Source organism: Martes martes (assembly GCF_963455335.1).
Source record: "Martes martes genome assembly, chromosome: 11".
Lineage (NCBI taxonomy): Eukaryota > Metazoa > Chordata > Mammalia > Carnivora > Mustelidae > Martes > Martes martes.
Window position 1 is genome coordinate 4273753 of NC_137899.1, and position 14750 is coordinate 4288502.

The 14750-nt window shown below is 48.4% G+C and overlaps 1 protein-coding gene across 1 annotated transcript in view; it reads left to right on the forward strand.

Annotated features, from left to right (window-relative positions):
* The window catches only part of VWC2 (von Willebrand factor C domain containing 2), a gene marked incomplete at both ends in the record, with an annotated part of 95272 nt that overhangs the window by 14438 nt on the left and 66084 nt on the right, over positions 1–14750 (forward strand). Inside the window, one exon of the mRNA XM_080818827.1 lies at positions 6884–7013. Within this exon, the coding sequence (XP_080674953.1) occupies positions 6884–7013 (130 nt within the window). The remainder of the gene's footprint in view (positions 1–6883; positions 7014–14750) is intronic.

Genomic DNA, 14750 nt, shown 5'->3' on the forward strand with positions numbered 1-14750 from the left:
ACGCAGGATTCCACAGGGCAGGGGGCCGGTGGGGTTGCACAGAGGATGGGGGCTTGGCGATGGGACCCAGGGAGGCCAGTCCTGGTGTCGCTGTCCCAGGACCTGTGTGTCCATCATCCAGTCAGCAAGATGCACGAGTCCAGACCTTGTATCTTCCATATTCGGATTTGAAAAGAAGTTTGTCCATTGCCTGAGTAACAGAATCTGAACCCCCAGCTGCTCAGGACAAATTTGACCTCTTTCAAGGCAAGCTTGGCAAACAGAATGGTTAGAAAATCTGTAGCAGGAAGCCCGTGTGACATCCGTCCGCTGGGCTCGGGACTCGACTCCTGCAGGATCTGGAGGCTCTGCTGCCGGCTCTCAGGCATGCATCGAGGTCATCAGGTCCCATACATGCTTTTGACATTCTCGGGTCCCTTCTGCTCCGTTGCCGCCTTCGTGTTCACGCTGCGCTGGTGACCGAACCTTCTCTTCCATTTGTGGATGACGTGTGTCCTCTACATCCTGGTCCCTCTTAGTGGGAAGGTTTGTCCTCCTTCCCTCGTCCCCAGATGTGGGTGTCTGGTCCTGCCACAGCCTGTGGGGTGCTGAACCAATTCCTACTGCAGCAAAGCTGCAAATTTCATTTTTTATTTTTATGTTTTTCATCATGTGCCATGCAAGTTCATTTCAGCTCTTCCCAGCGGTCTCTTTCTTGACTCCATCCATATCTGGCGAGCCTGGATATTTGCACGGGGTCAGTCACCGCAACCATCCCATATGTGACGGAGACATGGCCCTAGTACTGAGGGGTCCCGAAAGGAGTTGGTGGCCCACTTGCAGCCTGGGGTCTGGGCTCTCGGTGCCGAGGGCTTTGTGCTCTAAGCCAAGTGCACCCAGGAAGATTCAAGGGATTTGGAAGGAAGGGAAGCACGGGGAAGGAGGAAGGGAGAAGGACGCCCAGAATTCAGCGTCCCTTGTTTTCATGTGAATCTTACTTCGTGTCACTGCAGCACCCCAACAGTTTGGGGGCTACTAGTGGGACACCTCTGCCAGTGGGGGAAACCGAGATAGGGAGAAGATTTTATCCAACGGTGAAGGTTTTCATTGTGAAGGTTCTACGCTACTAGCTCCTCTTCTCTTTCTTCTCTGTGTGGAAATCAATCCCATCTTTGAAAACCCTACAATTGTTCAGGAATGTTCTTTTTTTTTTTTTTTTTAAGATTTTATTTCTTTATCCGACAGACATAGATCACAAGTAGGCAGAGAGGCAGGCAGAGAGAGAGAGGGGAGGAAGCAGGCTCCCCGCTGAGCAGAGAGCCCGATGCGGGGCTCGATCCCAGGACCCTGGGATCATGACCCGAGCCGAAGGCAGAGGCCCCAACCCACTGAGCCACCCAGGCGCCCCTATTCAGGAATGTTCTACATTCCACTTGTCTGTTCCTAAGGAAGCATCTGCACCCAGCCTGGAATTGTCCCCTGGCCACGAGGAGCCCATGCATTTCGTGGCACGGGGCTTTCATGGCGTTTCCTCCAGCAATCCCAGCAGAGGGTTCCAGATCACAGTATAGCAGAGGTTGCCATGCAGGCAACGTGGGATTCAGGGGACACACGACATTGTCTGCCCCTCCCCCTGCCAGGGGCCCTTCGTGGCAGCATAGAACAGGACGGTGAGTTTAAGTGGATTTGAGGAGAGCGGGTGGGTCTTCTGGTGCATGGTGCGAAACTGGTCTGTAGGAAGGATGGAGTGAGCGTCTGCCTTCCAGAATGGAAAGAGATTTGGGCCACGGACAAGATCGGGATTCCCTGTTCAACACGCTTTCTGCAATATTTCAGAGCCTGGTCCTTCTCAGGGTGATAATGACTATAATCACAGTTATGAAATCATACAAGGCAGCGTTTCCTACAGATTGGAGCCTCACTGCACCTGAGTCCATTAACGTAAAATATAGGTGATAAATGGGGAGCTGCTTATGTACGCGTCGCTGAGACGTGTCCCACTCAACCTCTGTCCCCCTCCTGTAGGGGATCTCCAGGTTGTACATATGGGGCACTGGATTTCAGCACTATCCGTCTGAGCGGGCGTCATTTCACATTTGAGAATTGTCTCTGTAAATGATGGCTCCTGTTCCTTCTTCTTTGTAAAGAAATAGGTGCAATCTTTACTTTAGGGTCCTGACAGCCAACGCATGTGCGATGGAGACATGCGTATAGTTACCGAGCATTACGAGGGTCTAATTACGAGCTGCCCTCAAGTTAATAGCACTGGAGCTTCCGCTAGGCCTTGTGTTTACGGCGGCTTCGCCAAGCACGTGCTCCAAGGGTTGGTCCTTCGCTGCACTGCCTCAGGTTGGAGGGTGACCTTCTCGGATGCACATCGAAGGTGACCATTTGGCATGGTAAGCCAGGCCAGCGGCCTTCGCCTGGACCCCGGATCTGAGGCTGGGCCCGGGGTGCTCGGCCTGCTGGCCGTGGCGCTCACCCGCCCAGCTCCCACCCGTGCTCTTACTTTCCAGAAACACGGCGGAAGCGGTATTTGTGTCTGGTTTCAGAACAGGGATGACTGAACAAATACCACAGACCTTGTCTTCAGTTTCACTCCCGGTTCCTATTCTCTTTCCCCAGCACAAGTCCTGCCTCCTCCTGGCACGCAGGGGGTGGTGGTGTCTCGAGAATGGGGACTTTCCCTCACATGCTGAGCTGTTCTTCTAGGCTGTGCGTCTAAATTCTGTCTATGCAGAACCGGGGTTTGTAATCGAGGATTGCAGGGAAGGGTGTTTCCGTCAGAAGGCACGCCATCAGGATGTAGGCTGTGACTTGCTAACAAGAAGGGCTACTGTTTCAGAATTAAGTTACCCCTGGTGAAATGTGTTTTGGGGACCAAACAACATGGGAAGCAGAGAAAGGATTGCCTCGTCTGACTCAGGAGTGCAACTGGCAAGTTCACGTTGCTGGTCACAGGCGCAGTAATGCCCGGGCATGCTCAATGTTAGCTTCCAAGGCGGGATGGAGAACGCGGGGACGGTGGGAAGCCATCTGGTGCTCATGCTGGTGCGTGAGGACACTGCAGTCAGAATTTCCTCGTGGGGCAGCCAAACCTCCACCAGAGTCCGGACTGCTGGAGTCAGATGCCTGCACCTGCCGCCGCCGGTGGGGGGCAGGGGCCAGGGACTCCACCCATACGTGACTTAATGAAATGAGCCAGAAAGAGGGTCATGGGCACCCAGAATGCCAGACGCGCCCCATGACTGCTGACCCAACCTCTGTGTTGAGTTCACAGCCCGTGCTGGACCCTGGGCTGCGGCTTCCTGTCTTCTGGGCAGCCCCCGCACCCCCATCTCAGCCATGAGAGGGCCCCGGCGGCTGCCTCGTAGAGGACTCTGAGGATCCGACAGGCCCAGGGACAGCTCCTGCATGGGCGTCGGGGGTGCAGAGGTGGGGTGGGACTGGCGGCAGGAAGAACAGCTGTCCCGAGTGCAGCAGGGCGCTGTCCCAGCTCTCCTCTGTGACGCGGTGACACTGAGCTCCTATGGCTGTGACCTCCTGGTCCAGCCACTGAGTTCACGTGGGTTTTTGGAATGGTGGCAATGGCAGTGGTTTGCAGTTTAGTGAACTTTCCTGCACTGTAGGAGGCACTTGGGAAATACGGTGATGGGCTGAATGAGGGGAGGGGCCGGTTGTAACTGTGCTTCTGAGCGGAGAGCCGGGTGAAGCCTGACCCTCAGTGATCAGGGCCAGACATGCACAGAGGGGCAGAGGGGCTCAGCTGGACGTCTCTGGGGTTGGATTGCACGCCCTCCCCACCCTGCCCTGGGACCCGGCTGCCGATGGGAGCCTGGAGACTTCTATTAGGTGACCGCCATCCTGGGCAGGGAGTTCCGGGAACCGTCATCAGATGGGGAGCTCTGACTCAGGGCAGGCAGGAAACCTATGAACAGCGTGTGGGGGCCTTTGCCCAGATGGGACTGCGGTGGCCACGGTGTTCTCTGAGCGGACGGGCAGGGCTTGGCCGCCTTGCTCTGTGTGGGAATCAGCAGAGCTGAAACTCTCGTACGAGGGACAGGATCCTGGTGTGGGGTGTGGCGAGGATGGGCAAAGCAGGTGGCAGGAGGTGAGGCCTGAGTGTGACCTTGCTGCTTGTGGTGATCCCACTTCTGAGCCTCAACTCACATATATATTTTTAGATTGATTGATTGATTGATTGATTGGAGAGTGAGAGAGCGAGCAAGCAGGGGAAGGGGTAGAGGGAGAGAGAATCCCAAACAGACTCCACGCTGAGCACGGAATCCTATCTGGGACTCGATCTCAGGACCCTGAGATCATGACCTGAGCGGAAACCACGAGTCCGACGCTTAACTCTCTGAGCTACCCAGGTATCCCTCAAACTCCTATTTTTGAGTCGTGAACCCATATCCAAAGGTATGGGTTTCTCAGTGTTCTAGGATAGCAAAGTTGCCGGTAGAACTTTTGATCAACTTGTGGAATCTTTCAGAAGGTAGCAGTCAGGGCTGTGGGCATACACCATCTGTACCTTGCTCTGTGCATGGACACGGGGCGGTCGTGGAGTCGGGAGCAGGAGGGAGTGTTCGGTTCTGGGCTGTCTCACCCAGGATGCGCTGCCTCATGTGGGGACCTGCAGGGCGAGGCCGCCTCCAGTCCTGCGTCCTCGTGTCTGCCCTCTTTGGGACTCACGCCTGCTCCTTTGTGGTTTTTCCTGGATCTCCCCTCGGGGACAGCCCGGAGGCCTGGTCTCCCCTTCCGTCAAATTCCCAAACCAGAACGGGGCTTTTTGCTGCATCCCTGCAGTGCAGGCGGCATGGGGTGGTGTCCGGCTGTGCCCCTTTCTGGAGGACAGACCCCCGTGATTGCTGACCCTCTTGTTCCTTTCGGACCACCCTGTCCTCCAGATGGAACTGTCCTTACCTCTTCTGGGGCCGGGGGCCTGGCTCCCCACCGTGGAGCCTGCCCTGTCCGTGCCGTGCGGCTTCGGTCCACACGTCGCACTGAGGGCTGGGACACACCATGAACCGTGTCTCTTGCAACTCAAGGTCTCTCCGTTTAAAACTCCAGATCCTTTTCTCCTGCTTGCTAAGGCAAGGTGCCCTTGACAGAAGGATGCTACAGGCTGACACAGGAATTAGTGTGGGCAGAAAGAAAAGAGAGCAGCAAAGAACGAAGTTCGTGACAGTAGCACGAAAGCCTCATGGTGGCCACCGTGTTCCTGGAAATCGTGCCTTTTGTTGTTGTAAGACTGGCGGCAGCTTCTCAGGGTGTCCTGCACACCAGCTCGGAGCGCTATCCTGGGCCGCTCTGAAGTCTCACTCACACAGACTCACTCAGCCTATGGGCTCGTGTGCACACACACACCCATACACACACACTCAGACAAACCCCACACTCACCATACATAGTCATATACACACACAGTCACTCACACCCATACACTGACGCATACACACTTACTCTGACAAACTCCACACTCACAATACACACACACACACTCTTACACATAGTTACACGCTCACACACATACACAGGCTCACACACATACACAGGCTCACACACAGTCACACACATGCACTCACAGTCACACATGCACACACATACAAGCACACGCTGATTCATTCTCACACACTCACACATACACCTAGCCACAAACTCACCCACTGACACACACACAGTCACAAATACACACGCACAGTTACAAACCGACATTCACATACTGACACACTCACACCCACACACACTCCAACAACTCACACATACATACACACATGCACCCACTCACACACATACACTCACAAACTCACACGCATGCTGACACACACATACACACCCACACGTGCACTCCCACTCACACAGATAAGCCTCAGCCCTCACTCCCAGCCAGACTGACTGAAGTCTAGGCTAAGTTTACATAAAAAATGAGCTTCTGTTTCATGAAATAGTCGGGGTATTTGGTAGAGATTTGGGATCTTAATTTTGGCATTGGCTAGACGAAGGAGGCGTCCGTGAACGTTTGCGTTCTCTCCCTTACAAGTGCTGGTTGGTCAGGGTGTGCTGTGCAGAACAGAGTGCCCAGGACCCCCCAGTCCAGGACGCTCTGCCTGACACCCCCCACCCCCCGGCCGCCTCCACTATCTTTCAAAGCTTCTCTTTCCACGTGGTGGCTCCTGCTTCTGACTGCTGGGTCTGCGTATGCCGTCTCTGCTTTGTCCTGGGTCAGCCCCACGGGCAGTCACTCTAGTGGTGATTTCCAGGGGAAAAAAATCATCTACATCACAGCCTGCGTGTGGCTCTGGCCGATCGAGTTGGTGGCGAGCAACCCTTCCAGGAATGCCGTCGTGCTTGATGGGAATGATCCGAGAGGTAGACTCTGGGCCAGCGGCCGGGCGTGCAGCACAGAGAAGGCCCCAGCTCCCCGAGTGGCGGAGGGAGGGCCCCCTGGAGGCGGTGGGGGAGAGAGGGAAGACCTGCCCGGGTCTGGAGTCAGGCCCCTTGGCCAGCTGCCTGCCCCCGAGTCTGGCGAGGGCGAGGGCTCGGTTGAGCGCTGCTGTGAGGGCTCCCTGAGGTTGCCTTCGGCCACCTTCTTGGCCAGGTACCTCCTTCCCTCACCCGGTCCCAACCCCCTGTGCTATCTGCTCAGCTCCCGTGTGGCGGTGTCCCCAACTAGCTGGGTGGCCCCGGCAGAGCTTTGCGAAAGGGGCTTTCCGAGGGAAACCCGCTCTGCTCCAGCACCCTGGCTCTGCACTTTGCAAACCACGGGGCTGCATCGTGTTTGACACTCCTAAGACACTCGGGCGTCTCCACAGAAGATCCTGGGGTGGCCGGGGGGTGGAAAATCCTGAGTTCGTCCAGGGAGGATGGCGGGAGGTCTGACCCTGACCGTGGCCTTGTGTTGCAGGTGTCTCCGTGTGAACGGTGCCGCTGCGAAGCCAACGGGGAGGTGCTGTGCACCGTGTCCGCGTGTCCTCAGACGGAGTGTGTGGACCCCGTGTACGAGCCTGACCAGTGCTGTCCCATCTGCAAAAACGGTATGTGAGGCGCACATTGAGCGCGGGGCTGCCTCCCCCACCGCCCCCGGGGGGTTCACCCCCAGTTCGCGGTCTGCTTCGTGGCGGATGAAAGATGTGTGCATGTGGGTTTGAACACGTGTCTGCACACCCTCATGTGCGCACCACGCGGCCGCTGGGCCCTGGGGTGCAGTCGGGAGCCGTTCTGCATGGAGGTGTGGTGTCAGTCCCCGTGTTCCACAGACCGCGTCAAGAAGCGCTTTGGGGAGGAATTTCCATTTCCAGAGCGAGGAGAGTCACTTATTTTAATTTAACTCTGTTTGTTCTTGCAAAGCAGTTTCTCTCTTTCCAAGACAAATCAAACATGCTGGTTGGGCTCATTTACTTTTCATTACTAAGTGAATTAAACTTGGGACATAATTGAATATTTTTCATAAGTAAATTAGGCAGGAAGAGCACCCCCTCTCCAGTGAGAGCCGGTGTTAGATCAAAAGCCTCATCTGCTTTATGGAAAAGAAATGGCAGTATGTCCTTGATCATAATTTATAAAGGGAGAACGTTTCCTCATCCTGAGTAATGAGAATGACTTTGTACTTTGAAGTACTGAGTGCTGTCCTGGGCATCACATTTTAAGAGGGTATTTGACAAGAGTGCGTTCCCAGGGACGGTGGGCTTCGCCGTGATGGCTCGAGAGGGAGGCTTGATGAATCCCTTGGGTTGGAAGCGAGTTGACTCTGGATTCACCTTTTCACGAGCTTGAGTCCCTTCCCTGCAAGAGGGATGGGGGAGGGGAGTGTCTGGCGTGGCCACAGGACGTGGTGCTAGGACTCAAGGCCAAAGCCACAGACTGGCTTAGAAAGATGGGAGCAGATCCCTGACCTGAGAACTCCGAAGAAGGAGGTGGTCCTCTGGTCACTGCGGCTTTGCTGGACCAGGCAGGAGGCCCTGAGATGTGGGCTTTGTAGGTGGCAGGTGGTGACACAGGGGCTATTGTTAGTGTCCGGGGGGATTCGGAGTTTCGGCAATCAAACTTTTGTGGGCCATGGGGTGCCCTGGATGCCCTGCCTGCTCGAGGTAGAGGCAGATACCAGATTTTACCACGACCATAAATAAACAGAAGAGGGAATGTAACTAAGTTTCCAATGTAAGTTTCCAGTGGAAGTGGAAGAAGGAAAGTCCCCGAAAAACAAGCTCACTGCAGTTGGGGGGGGGGGGAAGGGCCACCCTATGAGGCTCGGCTTTTGCGGTCCTCTGCATGTGAGTGGACCGTGTCAGAGCTGTCGGGGAGCGCATCTGCTATGGCGTGGGCTATTCTGTGTGCACCCATCATGAGGAATGGAAACCACGAGGCATGATTCCATGAGACTGAGATGGAGGGAGTTTCCGAGCAGACTTTTCACAAATAAGGTTTCACCGCCGGCTGTGGGGTGGGAGGGGCATCAGTATGGCTTTCTTTGCTAGTGTCAGTTAGGACGGGCAGAATGGAGTCGGGATGGGGAAGGGAGGGAAGGTAGACAGGCCAGCGGCCCTCGGAGGGGTGTGGAGTGCAGCGAACCTGCTGAAGAACTGGTGAGCTCCTGGGGTCCCTCAGATCAAGGCGGTTCCTATCCAGGCAGCAGTACCTGCTGGTGGGCAGGGGAGTGCACTGCACAAGAAACCTCTCATGGAGTCAATGCTATTCAGTAGAAGGCTCAAATGTGGGGTGCTCAAATATTTGGTTATATTAAATATCCAAGATACAGTGTGTTTTCTCTTGCCAAGCATGGTAAGAAATAATGTTTTGGCATTTGATAGGGTGTCTCTGTTTGGATATTTCCAAAAGTTGGGAAGATGTGGTTTCAGTCTCTGAGGAAGTGTTAGTCCTTGAGACTTTGTACAGCTTCCAAACCCACAGAAAAGTTGAAATCCTTGTACAAGGAACAGGTGTAGACCTTCCGCTGCCTTTACCTATTGCGAATGTTTTGCCATTTTTGCTGTCATCTCTTTTGGTCTCTGTCTTTGTCCCCACTTTCCCCCATCTCTGTATATAACCCAATGCCATCAGCACATTTCTTTCTTTGTTCGTTCCCATCATACAAGCTGGAGACCTCCTATTTATACCGACACCAGCATGAAGCCTCCTGAATAGAGTTCGAGACTTTTTTTTGCAGTTCTGTTTGCTCTTAGGATTTATCCCAGTTAGGGTAGAGAGTCAGTGAGCTATGATTAGAAATTATCCGGATTAATTCTTTTTTTTTTTCATCCCCAAGACATTGATTTTATCACTGGAAGTTTATAACCCTTTCTCCCATACCCCAGCCCCTCCCCTGCGGCAGTCACCTGTTTGTTCTTGAATTAACTCCTTACTGGTGTGCATATGTGAAAATTTTAAGGATTCTTACTTTGAGAGACAGCATGGGCTGGAATAGGGCAGGATTTGGGGGATGGCATGTTAGAGATTCTTAGAAGGACCATAAATATGTTTTAAAAAAAAACAGATTCAAGAAGGATTTGTATTAGGGGCACCTGGGTGGCTCAGCGGGTTAAAGCCTCTGCCTTCCGCTCAGGTCACGATCCCAGGGTCCTGGGATCGAGTCCCGCATCGGGCTCTCTGCTCAGCAGGGAGCCTGCTTCTTCCCCTCTCTCTGCCTGCTTCTCTGCCTACTTGTGATCTCTGTCTGTCAAATAAATAAATAAAATCTTTAAAAAAAAAAAAGAAGGATTTATATTAAAAGGTTTTGATCCAATTATGTCAAAACATCAACAACTTCTTATTTTCAGGAGTGCCAAGGAGAAAGAAGTTTAAATGAGCTTAATCATATAACATATTCACCAGGTGGAATGGCTTTCTGCCACCTATAGTATTCTGACCCTGACAGGGTAAATGGTGTTTTGAATTCTTACCAAAAGATTGTTTTGAAAATGAGAAGAATTTCTATGCAATGTGAACGCTCTGTAGTAATTAACTGAGATAATTAACTGAGTGAATAAGTTATGGTACTCCATCCCTGCCCCCCACACGCACAAAGCAATGTCATAAGAAAATATTACCTGTGGGCTCACAGATTATAGGGCATCAAAAACAGCGCCTTACCCAAAATCAGATGCCAGGATCGAAGTTGCTTGGATGGAGTACGAAGGTTCTGAGTCCCAGTCTTGCGGGACAGGCCTTTACTCTGCACACTCTAATGTCTTCCCCTGTGGCACTGAATACCTCCTCCTTCTGACAGAGGGAAAATTTCGGACCTGTAGCAAGCGGCCGAAGTCACCATGTCAGAAGAGCAAAAGTTGGAAACCAAGAATGCAAGGGATACAGATAAAAGATCACAGACCAATGCAAGGGATACAAATAAAAGATCACAGACCAAGTATGACCTAGTATTTCCACTTTGATGACTGGTATAGATGAGTCCCCCAAGGATTTTCTTTCCATAAAATGGCTTGTGTGGCACTGTTTTTTGTTTGTTTGTTTGTTTTTTGGTTTTTTGGTTTTTTGTTTGTTTTGGGGGGTTTTTTGTTTTGTTTTGTTTTGTTACTTTTCCCCAGTGATACAAACAGCAAATGTTATTTATACAGACTTTCAAGATTTCAGGTTTGCTCTGGCGACAGGGGCACCTCAGAGGTGAGTTTCACAGCACTCATGCCGCGTAAGCCCCTTGGTCTCAGAGCACCTGTGACGGCAGAGGTGAGGCCGCTCGGCTCTGCACGAGCGCACGCTCTTCTCTCGTGCACACGAGCAAGCACGACCCTGACTCTGAGCCTTGTTAGGATCCACTCTGATTTTCTGAAGGGGAGTAGCACGCCCAAGGTGGTAGGAGGTAGTTCAAGAGCACTAAAGTCCTGAGTTAAAGGATTGTGCATCTCACTACAGTATCATGGTCACTAACGATACCGTTGACCCTTGGACGACATGGGTTTAAACGCTGTGGGTCCACTTATATGCGGGGTTTTTTTCCTCAATAAATACAGGACAGTTCTATAAATGTATTTTTGCTTCCTCATGAGTTTCTTAACATTTTCTCTGCTCTAGCTTACTTTCTTGTAGAAGTACAGAATATAACACATACAGTATACAATATACGTGTTAATCAATTCTTTGTGTTATTAAGGCTTCTGGTTAACTGTAGGCTGTGAATTAAGTTAAGTTTGGGGGGAGTCAAAAGTTATACACAGACTTTTGCCTGTACAGAGGTCAGTTCCCTAAACCCTCACATTGTCCCAGGGTCAATTAGCTATTTGCAACTTTATTTCCCCAAGAATATAAATATGGCTTTCTGGAGAAGAAAATGAAAATTTTCATAAAATTTGTAAGAAAAATTCTGAGACTTCAAATTACTAGAAGCACTTTCATGAAAAATATGTGAGAAACATTGACTAAGAATTAGAGTTTTTTTTCTCCCATGTATTTCAAAGAGTAGGATAAAATAATTAAACTACATGTAGTGAGTTGGGCAGAACTGAATGGTGTGTGTGTGCATGTGTGTGTGTGAGAGAGAGATTCATATCAGGATCCTTTTCACAAGGAACAACCTACTCTCATTGGTCTCACCATCGAATATTTCCAAAATCTACACCAATCTTTTGGAAATGCTTGGTTGCTATATAGAAATAATATGATTTTTGTCCATTGAAAATATCAAGGAAACTACAAATATCAGAATTAATCCTTAATACAGAGTTGTTGTACAAGGTCAATATGTAAAAATCAGTCATGTTTCTATATATCAGCAACCAATAGAAATGAATTGAAAAATAATCTTTCATTGAGTGTGTGTGTGTGTGTGTGTGTGTCCATGTAAAGATGTGTACGTACACACACACACACACACACACACACAGTGGAATATTACTCAGCCATCAAAAATTGAATTCTTGGGGCGCCTGGGTGGCTCAGTGGGTTAAAGCCTCTGCCTTCGGCTCAGGCTATGATCCCAGGGTCCTGGGATCGAGCCCCGCATCGGGCTCTCTGCTTGGCAGGGAGCCTGCTTCCCTCTCTCTCTGCCTGCCTCTCTGCCTACTTGTGATCTCTCTCTCTGTGTCAAATAAATAAATTTTAAAAATCTTTTAAAAAATTGAATTCTTGCCATTTGCAATGAGGTAGGAACTAGTGGGTATTATGCTAAGTGAAATAAGTCAATCAGAGAAAGACAATTATCATATGATTTCACTCCTATGTGGAATTTAAGAAACAAAACAGAGGATCATAGAGGAAGGGAGGGAAGAAGATGAAATCAGAGAGGGAGACAAACCATAAGAGACTCTTTTTTTTTCCTAATGCAAATTTTATTTATTTATTCATTCATCAGAGAGAGAGAGAGAGAGCGCGCGCACAAGCAGGGAAAGCAGCAGGCAGAGGGAGAAGCAGGCTGATGCGGGACTTGACCCCGGGACCCTGGGATCATGACCTAAGCTGAAGGCAGGCAGCTAACCAACTGAGCCACTCAGATGTCCCAAGAGACTCTTAATCACAGCAAACAAACTGAGGGTTGCTGGAGGAGAGGAGGTTGAGGGATCGGGTAACTGGGTGATGGACATTAAGGAAGGCACCTGATGTAATGAAGACTGGGTGCTCTATGAAACTGATGAATCACTGAATTCTACCTCTGAAACTACTAACATACTCTATGTTAATCAATTAAATTTAAATTAAAAAAAATAGGATAAACAAAAGGTAAAAGTATAAAAAATAAAAACTAATCTTTCAAATAACATCATACATATTAAATACTTAGAGGTAAATCAAACAAAATTTGGCAAGAGTACCACAGTTAAAAATCTTAAATTTATTGAGAGAAATTGAAGAAGCCCTAAGTAAATGGAAGAATATAACATTTTCATAATTGGAAGACTCAATAGTGTGAAAAACGTCCATCTGCCTCAAAGGAAGCTCTTGTTTCAGCACAATTTCAGTTAAAAAAAAAAAAAGACAAAAATGATGCTGTGTATGTGTGTACATGTGTGGCTATTACCAAACTGATTCTAAAATCCACATGGAAATATAAAAGTTAAAGACTAGCCAGAGAAAACTGAAGGAGAGCAACAAAGCTGGAAAATGTACACTACAAAAGTAACTCACATACTGTGATATTGTCTCAAAGATAAAAAGACTAACAATTGGGAGAAGAAAAGAATCAGAAAAGACACATACATAAAGACCACTAGATGTATGATTAAGCTGGTACCGCAGTATACTGGGGTAGGGGGATCTTTTAATGGCGCTAGGTTGTATATAGGATATAAAGTACCAGGTCTTCTACTTCACACTGTATGAAAAAATCAATTCCAGATAGCATTTAAATATGAAAGTTAAACTAATAATGCTTTTAGAAGAAAACATAGGAGACCACTGTTATGACTGAGTAGGCAAAGATTAATTTTAAAGGACACTGAAAACATTAACCATGATGAAAGGAATTAATAAATCAGACTTTGTTAAAATTAAGAACCCCTGGGGTGCCTGGGTGGCTCAATGGGTTAAGTCTCTGCCTTTGGCTCACATCATGATCTCAGGGTCCTGAAATCAAGCCCTGCATCAGGCTCTCTGCTCAGGAGGGAGCCTGCTTCCTCCTCTCTCTGCCTGCCTCTCTGCCTACTTGTGATCTCTCTCCTCAAATACATAAATAAAATCTTTAAAAAAAATTAAGATCCTCTGTTCATCAACAACACTTATTAAGCCAGGCAAAGCAACCCAAATATATAGGGGAAAAATGCAAAACATAAATCTGATAAACGACTGAGCAACTCCAACACATAAAGACAAAGCTGAGAGATAAAAAAGAGAGAAAACCATAATGGGGACTCCCAACTCTCTTTGGACCTCAGTGTTCTTTTCCTCCTTCCACTGATCAGAGAGACATATCTTCTCAGTGAGTTTTGAGTACTGCCACTCCCCACAGCTTCCATAATATTACAGTTTTGTGACAGGCCCTATTCTTGGTGCAAAGACATGAGAGAAAGAAAATTGGATTTCCTGTTTTCATGAAATTAAATTAGAATTACTCTATAGTAGATTTTGATAAATTGAGATGCATATTTTAATTCTTAGAAGAGTAATTAAAATCAACATGAGAATTAAACATGACACACTAAAAATATTTATCTAACATCATAAAGGTGGTCAGGGATGAATAGAAGATTAAAATCCAGGAAGCTTGCAGAAAAATAAAAATGTATATGCACTTAATAACACAGCCCCAAAACATGTAAGGTAAAAATGGATTCAATTCAAAGGAGAAATAGAAACTTCAAATAATTGTAGTTAGAAATTGCAACAAACCATTCAATAATTCATAGAAAAACTAGATAGAAAATAAGCAAGGATATAGAAGACTTGAATGGCACTCAAGTAACTTGACCTGACATATGTATGGAAAATAGTACCCAACCACTGGAGAATTCTTTACAAGTGCAGGTGAACATTTCTAGGGCAGACCATTTGTCAGGACATAAAATAAGTCTTAAAATATTAATAGAAAGGACTATCACATAAAGTATGTTCTTTGAGTACAACAGAATTAAACAAGCACTGTAAACAAAAAATTTATGATACTTAACAAAAACTTACTATATGTCCACAAAATTGAGAACATATGTCCACATAAAGATGTGTATGTAAATGTTCATAGCAGTATTATCCTTAATAACAAAAAAAAAAGAAAGAAAAGAAAAGAAAATGGAAATAGTCCAAATGTACATTAACTGGTAAATGGATAAACAACATGTGGTAAAACCACATGATATAATGTAATTCACCAATAAAAAATGAATAATGATATGTGC